General features: G+C 51.7%; 1 protein-coding gene across 5 annotated transcripts in view; it reads right to left on the reverse strand.

Moving 5' to 3' along the window:
- Positions 1-1,671: 1,671 nt before the first annotated feature.
- The window catches only part of PPP1R12B (protein phosphatase 1 regulatory subunit 12B), a 222,102-nt gene continuing 207,970 nt past the window's right edge, over positions 1,672-15,803 (reverse strand). For 3 of the 5 annotated variants that reach the window (XM_073217143.1, XM_073217145.1, XM_073217148.1), the window contains one exon: positions 1,672-8,813. In XM_073217143.1, coding sequence (XP_073073244.1) covers positions 8,727-8,813 — 87 coding nt within the window. In that variant the 3' untranslated portion in view covers positions 1,672-8,726. Of the gene's footprint in view, positions 8,814-13,967; positions 14,149-15,803 lie in introns of all 5 variants that reach the window. The other 2 variants (XM_073217141.1, XM_073217144.1) reach the window with 1 other exon arrangement.

Consider the following 15,803-nt stretch of genomic DNA (forward strand, 5'->3'; position numbering starts at 1 on the left):
CTTGGAATGGCAACTCTGGGCACAGAGACCGTGGTAGCGACTCAAATCCTGTTCCCTTGAGGAGTAAACGCCGGGGATTTTTATAAGCAAATTCTGAAAGTATTAGGAAACACACAAGTTGTTTAAAAAAATTACCACCAGAAGATACGTTTTATGTTAAGTTTTCTGCGTGCCCTGTAGCAGTTCCTAGGAAGTATCTACCACAGTGTCTGGTTTTTATCAAGAATGTGGACACAGCCGTCCTGAGGTCAGTCGTGTGCCTTCGCCCGGCTCAACAGTTCAGTTCAGCTCATTTTTTAAAAACAGGACGAATGCTTCAGTCCAAGATGGAGTCTCTCATGTTCAGAGGTTTTACACAGGTTCACACCCCGAGACCTGGAGAGGGTGGAACTCCTTCCTTGCTTCCCACTCCAAGCCGTGGGCCTGTCTCTGGGCCTTGAGGTCAGGCAAGGCGCCGCTGTGCTGTGCGCTCAGCGCAGGCTGAGACTCTAGCTCTGTCTACAGGCAGCGCTCCTCTGGGGGGGGGAGGTAGGCCTCGGCTCAGGTGTGGCTCAGGTGTGCGCTGGCCTGTCAGGTCTCAACGGAACGGGAGGGGCGGTGAGGGCTAGGCAGATCCCCCCCAGGCAGGGCAGGCTGGTGGCCGGGGGAGAGGGGAGGGGCCGGAGCCTGCTCAGGGCGAGGGCTGCGGATTGGGCAGCAGAGGGTGTCCTGGCTGAGAGCAGGAGCTCTGCTGGGGGCTCTTCCCCTTGGCGCAGGGTTGGACCACACGGCCGCCAGCGGGCCTCTGCAGACCTCAGCAGGTCCAGCAGGGGAGACAGAACGAGACAGTTGCTGTCTAGAAGCCCCTTGCATCCATCAGGCATGCTTCTTTACCTCTGGGCCCCACGACAGGTCTGAACTCTTCAACCATGACATCATGTGTGTTTGTTCTGCTGCTGGGGCTACAAGCAGCAGGGTGACAGCAGGGGAAAAGAATCTCCCCTCCCTGCCCTCCCTGTGCTCCCGCCAAGTCAGTGACCAGGGATTTCCACTTGGCTGAGAACACAGGGCTGAGCAGAGCCAGAGGCGGGGCTTGCTGGGTGGGGAAACTAGACCTGAACTTGGCTGGGCGAGGTCACACCTGGCCACCCACCTGCAAAACCCCCTCCCTGGCCCCGGCCCCTGTCAGTTTGGTTTAACCTCCGCCAGCCCGCAGGCCTGCTGCCTTTGTGGTCTGGGGCTGCAGGGTGAGTTTGGCTCTCCGGAATCGGACAATGGCCTCGGAAGGCCTGCTGTGTATGAGCAGAGGGCCAAGGGTGAGTGCCCGGAGGCCTCGAGGAGCCTGAGGCGAGCCCCACTGCTAGGCCTCTGCCGCCCACGCACTACGGGCATTCGTGCTTGCCTGGATGCGGGCGACACCCCGTCACTGAGCTCTGCTCTCCATCTTCAGAGAAATAACCATACTCCTTAACCACACTGAACCTGGAAACCTTGATTTCTCATAGTTCTTTCAGACCTCCATCCAGGCTTTCCTCGGCCTGACTCCAGAGACCCTGCTCTCAGTGATGGTGGCTCACTTGTGGCTGTCCTTGGGACTGGGAGAGGCCCCCAACGGTATGACTTAAAATTGGAATAGGCTGCCCCCGATGTGAGGTTCTGTAAATTCCATTTCCTGAAATGCGGACACAGTCACAAAGTTAAAACACTGTTTTATTTACTTGTTTATAAATACGGTTGTGTTTACAAGCATCATATAGATGTGAATATTATTACTCCCAAACTTTCAAACACAGTATACTTAATAAGACTATATAACAGCAACCAGTAAAACAAAATCATTCATCTCAGGTTTGAAAGGCCACTCAAAATTGCATAAAAATACATTCAGTTCACAAAGCGAATCTGGCTCCCCTCCCTAAGCAGCCCCTTCCCACCCCAGGTGTATGTACAGTGGATAGAAGTCAATCCATACAACTCAGCTAAAAACCAGTGCTACCGGTGGTGGAAGTGAGGTCGAGAGTGAAGGGTGGGGTGGACAAAGATCAAATGCTGCCCCTCAAACGGCAGAGGCGGGCAGACACCAGTGGTTCTTACAAGCTCTCCTCACCTGTCCGATCAAGGTCAAAGAAGAAGAAGGGAGGGAGGAAAACTATAAGGCCAAAGCCTGAGCCCGAGCCCCCTGAGTGAGAAGAGGTGGCGGTTCCTCCCCTCGGGGGAGACGCTGGCACTGGGGTGTCGGCTGGTGGCAGGCCCAACCTTTCATGGGCTCAGAGGATGCTGGCGAGAGGTGGGGCATTAGGACCGCCGCCCCCCCAGCCTACCCCCTGGGGCTCTGAGCCTGGGCCCCTCATGTCCTCCCTCCACCCTGTCATCAGCTGGACTCTTGACCAGATGCCCCACTGGGCTGCGCCCCGGGCTTCAGTAGCGTGGGAGAGAAGAGTCAAGTCGGAGAGGCTGGGTGAGAGTGCGGGCCGTGCCTGTCCCGTGGGCAGGGTCAGCACTCACCCTCGTGTCTGGCTTTGCGAGAAAGCCTTGACGAGGCGCCCACAGTCGGCCCGCCTTTCCGGAATCTTCTCCTGCAAGGCAGCAACGGGCTGAGCTGCTCCCCAGATGCGCTGACACGCTGGTCGGGTTTTTTGGAGAAGACACACTCTCTTGTCTCTAGCTGGGAACAGTCAAACCTCTCAGGACACAGACTGAATAAACTACCACGGCCCCCATGGTCCCCTGGCCAGGCTCCAGAGAAGTTGTGCAGGCCCACCATTCAGACCTCGCCTCCGAGGGGCTCTGAGCACAGCCAGGGAGCTGTGGAGTGGAGGACATGGTGTGACGGTTGCTGCTACGTGGAACTTCTCCAGAATGTCTGCTGACTGATGGAAAACCTCCTCTCCAAAGCGCCACCAGCTCCAAGTGAGAAAAGCAAGGGATAAAGAACATGGAGGGAGATGAGAGAGAGAGGACGGGCGAGCGGTGTGGGAAGGACGTGAGAATGTCCTGGTGCCACCTTAAGCGGCCACCCAACAAGAAGTTCATTGGAATTATTAGGGAAAAATTCAGAGGAGAAATAACAGAAAATACCACTCTGGCAGATACACAGTCCAAAATGATAAGTAGATGGACTGGGGCAAATGGCCCGAGGGATGTACTCTGGGGGACTGGAAGGGGAGAGGGGAAAGCAGAAGATAATGAATTAATAAAAAAATTACACTTGGGTAAAGTTCACTAATCAAGAATACGCCAGACCTCATTCTGTAAGCTTCATGCTAATGACCGTGTGTGCACATGTACACAGGCTAGAAGAGTGACCCCCAAACTGCTCACCCTTTTAGGTGCCATCAGCACATCCATGAGGATACTGGGTTGCAAGCCAAGCCTCGGTTCAGTTTTGACCACAGCTCTCAAAGGGGTGAAGGCGTCTTCTTTCCATGCAGTTGGTGGCTGGCTGGTCAAGAGCCTCCGTTTTTTCTCAGCCCCCAGAGACCACCTCATTCCCTACTAGCTGTGACAATGACAGTTCCTGGGCTGCAATGAAGTTGATCTATTTTCCAAACTAATCAGAACACAAGCAATCGATAGCTGTCCTTGATACGGTCTACTGCTCTTGAGCGGTGTCAATACCCATTAGGGAAACTGATGAAAATCACTGCCTGGCTGGAGGCTGAGGGATGCAGGCACAGCAGATGGCACTCATTTTCCTGAGGAAGCTCTGCGTCTGCTGTCTTCTGCCAGTGCCCGCAGCCTCACGCAGCTCTACGTTCAAAGCCCCGACCAGCTGCCTTCTTCCCCAGCCCAGCACACAGGTGCCTCCACTTGCAGGGTCTCTGCCTTACGTTCACTCACACCTGGTCCTGCACGACTCCTTGAGAGCCGAGTGCTGACCTACGCCAGCCGCTGTGAGGCCTGAGGGTCTGCAAGCTGTTCCTGCACGGCAGTCTCCTCTGCAGACCTGCTTAAAGGAAGGACCATCTTGAACAGCACCAGAACCTCCCACTTCTGAGAGTCCAGAATCTGAAGGAGGGGCTCAATGAAACTAAAAGTGAACATTTTTATCATGGAAGATCTCTTTCTGCTATGAGGCAGAGTTCAAGACTACGAGCCAACCGGTGCTAAGCAGAAATGCAGAGTCTGCCGTTTGGATGTTAAGAAGCCACGTAGACCGCACTTGAGAAGGCCAAGGGAAGGCAGTGGAGGAAATCTATGAAGCAGCAGCTCTATTTCCTATTAAAACAATTTGTCCAAAGGCTGCCTGCAACAAATTGCTTTCTACCCATTTCCCCATGAGCTCCAATTTCCACCTCTGCAGGTTTTAATATTCTTACCAAGCCATTAGGAGGAAAAGCAATTCCAACACCATTCAATTACCCTCAGTATTAAATTCACTTTCCAACAAGGATGAGAAGCCAACCTTGACATGCTGATGTTAAATAGTCCACATCCAGAAGAAAACAAGAGCTTTTGAGGTTAGAAAGAACAAAAATTCTGAGTTAAAGAAATGTTCTATCTTCCTAGGAATAAATAAACCAAAGCATTTTAAGCCTTGAAGGGATCTTAAGGATTATCGAGACCAGCTTCATTTCAGTCAGGGAAGGTGACTTCCCCAAGGTCACATGGCTAATAAGAAGAGTTGGCCTAGAACCCAGATGCTCTGACTCCCAGGGTCTTATCCTTTTATGCTGCAGTATTCTTCCTTCAAAGCTGCTTTGCAATGGGTTCAGAGAACTCATCCTTTAGGGGTCAAAACCTGCCTTCAAAGTCAGTTTGGGGACCAAGATCTGTAGTTACAGTTGGGCCTGCATTTGGTCAGGCAGACTGGAATTGGTGACTGCGCTGCTGGCATAAACAATGGCCCCGAGGATGCCTAAGTGAGAAGGCCGCCAGGGCCCATGTAGGGTAACACCATCATTAGGCTCCAATGGAACCAGTGGCTCATGCAGTGGGGTGAGACTAGTAGTTCCCCTTCCTTTAGGGCTTCCCCTTTGAGGGGCAAAGCTGCCTGGAAGCTGAGTAACTGGCAATGCTTTAAATAGTAGTACTCTTATCTCCATGCTTCTGCTCACCTCATGCCCACCTCAGAGCGACTGCCAGCGGGGTCAGGACCTTCTCCTGAGCCAGTGGCCTGGACCACAACACTGGCCCTTCTCTGAGAGGAGAGTGTCTGTGTGGCTGAGAGTCTGTCCGCACCAGGGCCAGAAATACAGAGATGTGACCCAAGTGCACAGCTTTCAGAGCTTCTTCTCTCATCTGTGGCTTAATTAAAAGCCCCTGGTAGAGAAACAGTAGCTCACACATATTTGTGTGGGATTTACGGGCTAAAAAGTGGAGTTTCAGCCTCTTTCCTTCCTTCCTTCCTTCCTTCCTCAGTAGCCCTGTCAGATAAGCACTTTCTGTTTAGGGAAGGGGAGATGGGTGAAAGGATCCAAATAGGAGATCTGAAGCCTCCCTCTCCAGTGGCTTCAGAGAGCTATAAATGCGTCTTCATCTCAAACATGGAGTGGGAGATGGGACAGAAATCAGGGAAAGCCCAGAACACATTGTGCAGCTGGATAGAAAAAGATCGGGGGATTCCGGAAATATCAGACGAGCCTGCCCGGGGAGGATTTGGTGCACCAAACAGGCCCAAGGCACGTCTGCTGTTTAGTTTCTTTGGGGTCAACACCCTGAGCTGCACTAGTGACGAGGCCTGGGCCTTGGGGTCAGTATGCCCGTGAGCAGACTGGAAAAGGCCAAGCAGCCCCTGAAAGACAAACAGGCCTGGCAGCCAACTTCAGCCAGAGACTCTCTGAGACAGCCCAGTCACTCCACCAAAGCTGCGGCTTGGTTTCGAAAAATATAAAATTAAAGAGAATAGGATATAAAGCTGTCCTGAGAGCTTTCTAATCCCTATTCTGATATTTCATGGAAAGATGCTAAAGTGATCAGGCTGAGCCCCACATTCCTGGCCGGACCTGAGCCTTGCGTGCGGCCTGATACATGGGGCGCTCCTGGATATTGGAACTAGCAGGTGAGGACCGGAGGCCGTGGCTACCGTGGGCCCACAGCGCAGGGGAGTCCTGCCAATGCCGGCACTCAGAGCACACTGCTGGCCACCAGGTCTGCAACCACCACGCACATATACAGCTGTGAGGAAAGGGTATTTTATTCTCTGAAAGGGACCAGAATTCAGAGTCTACCTGTCTAAGAAACTTGATTGCACAAGAGAATGCCTGAAATTACCTAGGATGGTTTACACGTTTATGAGTTCCTGGCCATAGAATCTAGTATTCCTGAGACTCAACAGCTTGTTAAGACTTTCATCACAAGGAAAACTTTGTCAAGAAAAGGCATCTTTAATCTAGAAGGGCTGTGTGCAGCAGCAGGTGTACAAGACCAACCCACGAGTTCTGAGAGCCTGTCCCACACCTGTGAAAGGCATAGACAGATCTGAGTGGCCTCTCTGAAACCCTTTTACCTGGTCTGTCTAATGGAAGAGGGTCAAGATCTTTTCCTAATAATCCAGTTTCCTTTTCCTGAGAAAGGGGTAGCACCCAGCTGCCTTTCCCAACATCCAGGACGTGTCAGGAGAATGGACCGGTCGGCACCTGGTGCTGATTTCCTCTCGCCCTAGGATGAAGGACATGCTTGTGGTGGAAGGTAGGACAGGCCTCACTCTACCTTAGCACTCCCTGAGAAATGGGCTTACACGCACCCACGATGAGACAGAATCCTTATCAGAAGTAGCTTCTCTTGGAAAATGGTAGGAAATGGAAGAGAAAATTTTGTATACTCTTAAAGTGGGGTTTTGCCAGAATAGGAGACATATTTCCTATTCTGGAATTGGGATTTTGAATTATAGCTTCTGGTTAAAAGATCATGGGGTATTTCAGAGAGCCGTGGAGAATTACAGTATCATTTTCTGGAAAGAAAGAGAAAAATGGACAGGGGTAGTACATGTTAGATAATGGATCACTCTAAGCACTGAGTATCTCCAGCAACCCTAAAACGAGAATTTAAACGACCTGCACACTCAAAATAAGCCAACCAACAGATAAAAATGCCTATAAAAAGCAAATACTTTAAGTATCAATGCTGGGTCATCATAGAAACAAACGGTTTAATTTAGGTCTGATATGAAAATATCTGGTATTTTGAAAGGCTGTTTTTGCCCAGTGGAGGATGGCCAAGACTGACAGGATGAGGGACTAAAGGACCAGGTGCCATCAGCTGGGCGACTAGGGGCGATCACCGACAGCGTGTGCCTGAAAGGTGTCACATGGAAGGGGGCAGCGGGCAATGGGGGGACCCACAGACCCCAGCTCACAGGAGCAAAGACTTCCTGGTCATTAGAGCCACTCATTCTGAATAATGAAGGCACAGCCGCCAGAGGCTCCCTGACCGCGGGCAGGAGCTGTGGCAGCAGAGAGGGGCAGGGGGTGAGAACCCTGCGACAGAATAACAGAAAGCTGGACCAAGTGACTCTGCGTCTGCCACTAGGGTCCCGTGACTCTCATCGATGGGTTCAAAGTGTCTTGTCCCTTTAACCTCTATTAAGAAGTTATTTCTCCTGTTGGCTTCTAAGAAAACAAATGTCTGTCCCCTCAATCTAGCTACCAGAAACAATCTAATTCACCACCATTCTCACAGCACGACGGGCTGTCATTTTCTTCCATCTTCTTTGTCACAAGGCTGCAGGTGTCCTCAGATACTCTATTTACAGCACATGCGTCTTTCAGCCTGCATCCGACCCCTAGGCGGCCTCCTATCCATCCGCCTCCCCCACCTCCCGCCGCACTGCAGGGGCTCCTCCCCAGGAGCAGGGGCCAGGGAAAGAGGAAACAAGGTCATGGGGAGGTGAGGCGGGACGGGGCACTGGGAGCCCAGGCAAGGAGGTGAACAAGCGGGAGATGAGAATCGGGGGTGACACCCAGACGACGGTCTGCACCCCCGGGAGAATGCTGGTGCTATCCCTGGAGAAGTGGGTCTGTGACAGCCCGAGAGCTGGGCTCAGGTGCCCTCTTCTACCTTTCACACCACAGGGTAAGGTGAGTTGGGGGGAGGGAGAAAGGAAAATAAAATAGAAAAGAAAGGAACAAATGAAGCCAGGGTCACCTGAGCCCTGGGGAGACAGCTGGGCATGAGGGAGGTGAAGGGGTGAAGGCTCGCCAGGGACATCGGCAACACCAGTGAAGAGTCAGAGGAGTCGGTTCCTGAGGGGGGGAGACGCGCAGAGACCCTCAGCGCAGTTACTGTCACCTTGGAATCGAATGGAAATACAGCTCTGCAGGCTGTCTGCTGCCTATGCCAACATCCTGCTGTTTCTCTTGGCGTCCCAGACAGGATCCTGGAGTGGCTACCGTAAGACTCGCCTCTACCAGAGGGCAGTGGGGCCGTGTGCAGGGCTGTGGGACACTGGTGTGGGCAGAGTTCGTACATGTTCAGACCAAATCCACTGTGGACAACTAGCTGAGCAGCAGGAAGGTGGGTCCACAGCCCAGTTCCGTGTACTCCCCAAGGCCTTCTCCAGATGGCCTGACTGGCTCGAGTGATCACAATCGTGCTTCAATTAAACCAGTCATAAGACCCGGGGGTGGGGGTGCAGGAAGAGCGGGAGTGCAGAGAACATGTACAGTGCAGAGGAGGTGACTGGAGGAGGGTCAGAGAGGTGTGTCCTTCCGCCAAAACAGTCACTGCTTTTGGCTGGACAGCAATGACTGGAAAAGAGGGCTCGGGGCAGCAAATGCTGCCTTTCCCCCCCAAGCCTGGAGCCTCGTCTATTTGGACAGTTTACTGATGACTCTGATGAGGGCACCATTTTCATCTTTCAGCCTCTGGTTGTCGGATTTCAGTTCTGTTAACACCTGCGGGGTGACAGAGGGAAAGGCGTGTGAGCGTCCGGCATGATCACCAGCTCCACCCGCCCCGCCCAGGCCAGCCCAGCCCAGGGAGCTGCGCCCACGGAGGCAGCTTATGCAGTGAACTGATAGCACCCCTTCTCCGGGGATGAAACTTCCTCAAGTCTTCCTGTTTTTTGAGTTGGTAATATTAATCTTGAGGGAGACCATAATTCCTCCGTCTTTTGAACTACTATATTTAGCTATTTTATCCTATTTCTTGGTGTGCAGGCTTCATGTTCTATACTGTGTCTTTTTATCTACTGAATCAGTAACTATTTTCAATTGTTCCTGCCCTTGAAGGTACCTCTAGTCTAGGAAAATTGGGCAGAGTGCCAAAGCAAGCAGGTGACAATACAGGGAAAAAATTTCGGATGGAGTATTGGGGGGTCAACTAAAAGAGCTGAAGGAAGACACTGCTTCACACTCAGTAGAACAGGAATGAGGGGAGGGCCGAACTCGGCTTCCCTGTCACACCCACAGGGGATCCAAGGGTCCCCTGGTCCTTCTGTGATAGGGTCTGCCGACACCTGCTGGCCATACTCCCCTGGGTCCACTTCCACCCACTACGCCCAGGGAGCTCGCAGAGCCGGTCGGCAGAGCTGCGAGATACACTGAGCACCACGCACATATTTCATCATCCCCCAAAGCTCCCCAGTCAGTTACCAAGGGATTCCAAGAGGTCATACCAGCAGTTTTAGGGGATGGTGTTATAATTCCAGAAAATGGGTGCTTTGTGGGGTGCAGCAGTAGGGATTTCAATTCTATCAGTTCAGCCATTGTTCAGGCTACCAGAACAACTGATAGCCATGTTCTCAGTTAGAACATCACACATAGTGCTGTTCGACTTGCCAAATAAAGGAGAGACAGCAGCCCCAAGCCCCAGCTTGGATATCCAGATCTTCACGTGATCAGGCATTTGACAGGTACGGGGTGCATCTGAAAGGTACAGTTCACATGTGGGCCAGCTGACAGCGAGAGAACCAGGCTAGAGGGTCAGTGCGCCTTCACTCGAAGGCTACAGAAATCTACACCCGCATCTGCTCAGTGCAGATTCCTTGGATCCAGCAGTCACTCCAACCCACAGGACCCCTGCAGCAGGTGAGGTCCCCAGTAAAGGGTGGCCTGGGCTCGGGTGTCACGAGGCCTGCTTAGTTCTAGTTCTGGCCCTGCTGTTAACTACTTAGGGGATCTAACTATACCTCAAGGAACAGAGTTTTTGTTTCCTCAATCTCTTACGGAAGATGTAGGTTAAAGTACACAAGTATGTACGTATAGGCATGCATATATGCATCACAGAGGCATAAAGACTTTATATTAAGGGAACCAAAGGAAAACGTTATCGAACATCCGTGTTGTGGAATGCGCTGTGCTCATCAGCACCTCGAGTCTGCGATACATGTGCTATCCACATGTGTCTACAAATGAAGAAATTAAGAATTTCGTAACTAGCCCAAGCCACCCGGCTATTCAGGGGCAAAGCTGACACTGAACCATCTGTGCCTGTCTGCAAAGGCCATCCTTTCATCAGAGCGGCTGTGGGAGTGGGAAACACCAGAAGTCCAGAACCCAGAACCGGAAACCCCGTCAAGGTCATTGCCGTTAGTGGTCTGTATTACTTCCGGCAAACCGCTTGACTTCTCTGGGTTTCTATTTTTGTACCTAAAGAAGAGCAAACATCCTTGCTCTAGTCCCTCATAACACAGGGACTCTGTGAGGCCCCCAGGAGGTAACAGATGTGCAAGCGTGTTGACAAAGTGTGCTGGGCCACACACACTAAGCATTCCGCTACCCCCGTGAGTTCTCCCACGCACGTGGGAGGGCAGGCACGCAGTCTACAGATTTACTTAGAGGACTTTCATCCAGAAAATATCAAAATAAAGTTTCAGTCCTTTGACCCCGCCTCTCCCGCCTCCAGTCAAAGCCGTTCTGGCTTCTCTCTCCTGGGCCTCTATCCCTGCAGCCTTGACTTCCAGAACTGAGAGCTCAGAATCCATTCCAGGGTTTTTGGCAGAAGTCAGCCTACGATGGCCTCACAGCATTTTGCTTTCCCACCTGCTCTCCAGTGCCCCATCCTGGGTCCCACAGCCTAGTATCAGTGAGACTCTCTGCAAGTCCTGTTTCCTTAATAGGATCCCATAGGCGGGGACGAAGCTCTACGTGGCACTGGATTGCATTTCACTGCCAGCAGCTCATCAAATCAGAACTGAGCTGTACTCCCCCACCACTCCTGTCTTAAAAAAGTACAAACAACTTGATGAACCTTGGTGATTTATTTCCACATTAAGAATGCAATTCTTTGAAAATAAAAATTGGACAAGGAAATTTCCCAGCTGCAACATGCTACAACTGATACCCTAAGGGGGAGCCGAGAAGTCCAAGAAGTGGAATGCAGAGTCAAGGGGGAGAAAGCCTCAAGGACTTGACTCTGGAGAGAGAGGAGGAAATGAGCAGGGCTATCTGATATTCCTGTGAAGTTAAAGCGTGATTCAATAAGAACATATGTGACAGCACTATGTGAGTATGAGGTTTACAAAGCTTTATCATTGCAAATGTCTGGATGTCAGCTCTCTTCATTTCCAAATCGCCAGTTTACCACAGTTTGATATTAAAGTATCCTGGAGAAATAAAATTAAGTACATGTTTTTTCAAATATTACTTCGCATAGACTTTGATGAGGAATGTATTAAAGGGGAGGACACAGGGTCCTGAAGCTGCAGAGACCCAGGCCGAGATTAGCTGTAGGGTGACAGGGACTCAGAATGAGTCTTGTCTAAGCTGCCTTGCTTCCGAGGACTTAGGAAGTGGGAAGGGGGTGGCCTGCTCTACACCCGGACATAAGATGATTTCTCCAGGGGATTACTAAAACAAAACAAACCCCCCAATACAAAAAAGGCAGGGCAAACTCTCTTGACCCCACTGTCAATCTGGCTTCGTTATCTCATCTTTCCTTCTGGTAGTGGTCGGCAAGCCTTTTCTGTAAAAGGCCAAATAGTAAACATCTTAGGGTTTGCACGCCATGGGGTGTCTGCTGCAGCTGGTCTCAGCTCTGCCGCTGCAGCACCACAGCACCCATGGACAGGATGGCATGGAAGCAAGAAAGCATGGCTCAGTTTCAGTAAGACTTCATTTTGGACATGCAACTGATACCATATAATCTTCATGTATCAGGAAATATTATTTTTTTGATTTTTTTCTACTGATTTATATGATTCACGGGCCACACTGATGGGTGACAGTTTGCTGACCTGTTACAGAGGGTCGTGCCAGGCAACAGTTTCCTTACAGTGGTAAAACCCCTGGGGAGGTAAATGGCTCTTTGGAAGCTACGCTACAGCAGGGAAGTCAGAGGTGGACAGCGTGAGCGGCTGCCCCTCATCCCTCAGTTGCGGTGCCAGGGCGCCCTGCTGTTGAACAAATCCTTCCTGCATTTTAGGCCACATACGTGACATGTGGCTACAACTCGGCCAACTTGACAGAGAGCCCACCGCGGTGGTTCAGGGCCTGGGTTCTGCAGCCGGACACGGTTGCTGTGACTTCTGGCTCTACCACTTACTCTCTGAGTGACCTTGAGCAAGTTACTTAATCTGCACCTCAAGTCTTTTTCATATGTCAAATGATGTTCTGGGGAATAGATGAGAACAAGCATATAAAACACTCAGCAGAGACCCTAAATAAATGACAACTGTTGACACGGTAATTAACCTCTGCAAGCATGAGACCTACTCTGCTCTACCTGCCTGCTGTCTTGCACAAAGAGGGACACCTTTTGGCAGTCCCTAGTTCATCCCAAGTCAACTTCTCTAGGAATCCTGACAAGGCTTATTGTACAGTGTAGAGTTTGGACCTAACATGGTGTTCAATGAGAAGGGTGGCTAGGCTGCTTGTGGCCAGGCCGTGGGGCAGGAGCACTTCCCTGTCAGTCTCCTGTCTGTGGGTGGCGGCATCTACGGCATGTTAGCCCGGCCTTGATGGTAATTGGGGAGCTGCAGATAGAGTGGGTGTCAGCTGCCAGCTACTGACCCTGAAGGCACAGCAAATAGGCAGAGAAAAGAACAGGCTTTGGTTAGGACTAATTAGATTGCTGCTGGAAATTAAAAACTAATTTCAGAGAGTGAAATTGCTCAGCAGCGGCGACCCCATCACACCATCTTGGGATGTGAACACAAGTTATCCACGAGCTTGTCTTTCAGACCCACATCCAGGGAAAGGCTCCAGTTTGTCAAACACACTGAGTTCTCCATTGAAAATAAATCCCTGCTCTCTGCTTCACTGCCTGTCATCTTTTCAAAGGTGCCCTAGTGGGGAGGGCCTGGCTGTGTGAGAGTCTCGATTACACAGGCTGCGTTCTGTCTCACAGTCCACACATTGGGGGTTGTGGGGATGGGCGACCCCACCCTAGGGCCCAGAGATTTGTGACAGGCGTGAGAGCAATGCCTCCCGAGGAGGGAGAAGAAAGCAGACTATGAGAACAGGAGGCTAACACTGCCACTCAGATGGATGGAGAACGTGCTGGTGGGGAGCTGGTGGAACGTTGTCGCAGAATGGGGAGTTCAGTCTGCCTGGTTTCCAAAGGGCTGTGGTTCTCAACCCTGGTTTCACAAAAGAATCAACAGGGGAGTTTTGAAAAAATAGTGATGCCTGGGCCTCAACTCAGACTGCTGGTTTCTGGGGGTGGGCCCAGGAGCTATGTGCTTAAAGCGCCCAGGTGTTTCAAGGTGTAATCATGTGGGGAGCCCCTGTCCTTGGTCACTCTGGGCCAACCCCAACCGCTCCAGGAACCAGGGTGCACTTGGGTTGCTATTGGCCAGGAAGTCCTGACTCAGTTTGGCGAGGACCCCACGGAGCAAACGTGTGTCTGAGTGTACCCCTATGTGTAGCCAAGTGGGCAGATGTCTAGGGAAAGAGAAGGTAAAGTGGTGGTCTTACCAAACAGACTGCCAGCCCTGACAAGGTCTCCCCTACCGCCTCCCTTGACCCCGGCTGCTGGGTTGCGCCCTGCAGTCTCAGTCCTGGCTCCTTTCATCTCCAGATGACCAGCCTGTGCAGGACCCTGCGGAGGAGGCCCTGATGGAGAGGATGGGCACAGAGCTCCCGGGACCCACAGACGAGTGGACCTGCCTGGAGTGGTGGAGAAGGGAAGTGCAGTGGAGAAGAGGGGCAAGAACTAGAGCTCCTGGGTTTCCGAGGACTCGATGGACTCCGAGAGTCTGGCCACAACTCGGGTCAGGGCCCTGTTTTCAGCCTGCAGTTGCTCGTTCATCTGCTTCAAGGTTTGAATCTGTTTTAGCTGGTGGAGGTTCTGTAGAGAGTGAAACGTGGAGGGGACAGACAGACAAGACAGAGAGAGACAAGACAGACCAGAGGAGATAAAAGTAGGACAAAGAAATCACATGACTTTTTGTTTTTGTTTTTAGTTTGCATGCAAGAAAGGAAATGAGAAAGGAGGAGTAATGGTGGGGGTGGGGAGGAGGGCAGGGCACGGCTAATGGAGAAATCCCAGCAAAGGGGAGCTGTGGTTCTCGGCTGCGGTCTGACTATGCTGAAGGTCAGCCATGAGGCTCTCAGGAAGCACACTAGGAGGCTCTTGGGAATGACAGCCCACTGTGGGGCTCGGGGCCTTCTGCACTGAGTGACCGCCTGGGCTGCGGCCTCGGGGACCTTCACCATCGCCATCACTGGGCTGGAGTTGAGGGTTCAGTGCTGCTAAAGCCGGCTGCTGTCCCCCTCTTTCCCCTCTCCACCTCCTCCCCCTAGACTTGGCCCCCTACTCCCACTTGTTTTCTTCTGGGTCCTCTTCTTACCTCATTAATTTTTTTATTTTTAAAAATAAAACAAGGAAAATAAAAAAGAGGCCTGTTGTTTTAAGTACTTTCTGTACATGGCATGTACTGTTTAGAAGGCTGAAGTGACACATACCAAAATAAGAAAGTGGCAGCTGCCTGGACGGCCATCTAGCCTTTGTGGGAACCTCATGAGCCCCAAGAGCGCTCCTCTGCAGTCCACACGCTTGTTCCCCGCCCCAAGAACCGCTAGCCCGCCCTGGCCTACCACATGATCATCTGCACGCAGAACTCATGGCCCGCCGGGCTCGCTCTGCCCGGCTCACGAAGGCGGGTCACTTAAGGTGCCCACTTACAGACTCACACTCTGGGAAGTATGGCTGAACATAAAAGTTGGAGGAAAACGTCCAACAATACTGGAATCGATTGGACTGACATACTAGTCCAGACCTTACTATCTGTTAGTGTTGCAAATGGAACAGAATAACAGAATGCTGGACATTCTTCCCAATACCTCATATTTCTTAAAGGCCCTAAACATTCCAATAGATGGCATTGTGTCTCAGGTCTAATTACTGCTACTTGTCCCTCCTCAGTGGTCATCTGCACTGACCCTGGCACTGAGCCATCAGCTCTTTGGGAAGAGGCAAATATTTATTATGTGAATGTGCTTCACAGATGAAGACAGACAATCCTGTGGGTTAGAATGACTAGAGAAAGGTCTACAGGTACCAGAGAAAAGTCTCTCCTACCCATACAGGTGAGAAAGATGGAAATGGAAGATGAGTGGGGTTGCAGGCCTTCGGGAGGGAGGAAGCAAGAAAACGAAAGGCGGCACCAGGGCGGGGACAGCAAAAAGGACAGACGAGCAGAGACAAACATTCCCTAAAGAAGGAGAATGACCACCTTAGAAAAACAGCACAGCAGCTGAACACGTCCACGCAGCCATCAAAGGGTAGCGGCCAGGCAATCCCCCTTACCCACGGCGAGCATGCTGGCTGCAGAGAGGACCCGGATCACGGGAGACGGTGGTGCAGCACAGGGAAGAGTTAGGGAGACAGGCAGGGAGCAAACACAAGAGCCGACAGGAGGGCCCGGCTCTCCCCCTCCTCTGGTACTGACATCAGACCAAGGCTTTCAACACAGTGACTGTCATGACGTGACGTGGACCTTG

This window comes from Manis javanica, chromosome 11 (assembly GCF_040802235.1).
Source record: "Manis javanica isolate MJ-LG chromosome 11, MJ_LKY, whole genome shotgun sequence".
Classification (NCBI taxonomy): Eukaryota; Metazoa; Chordata; class Mammalia; order Pholidota; family Manidae; genus Manis; species Manis javanica.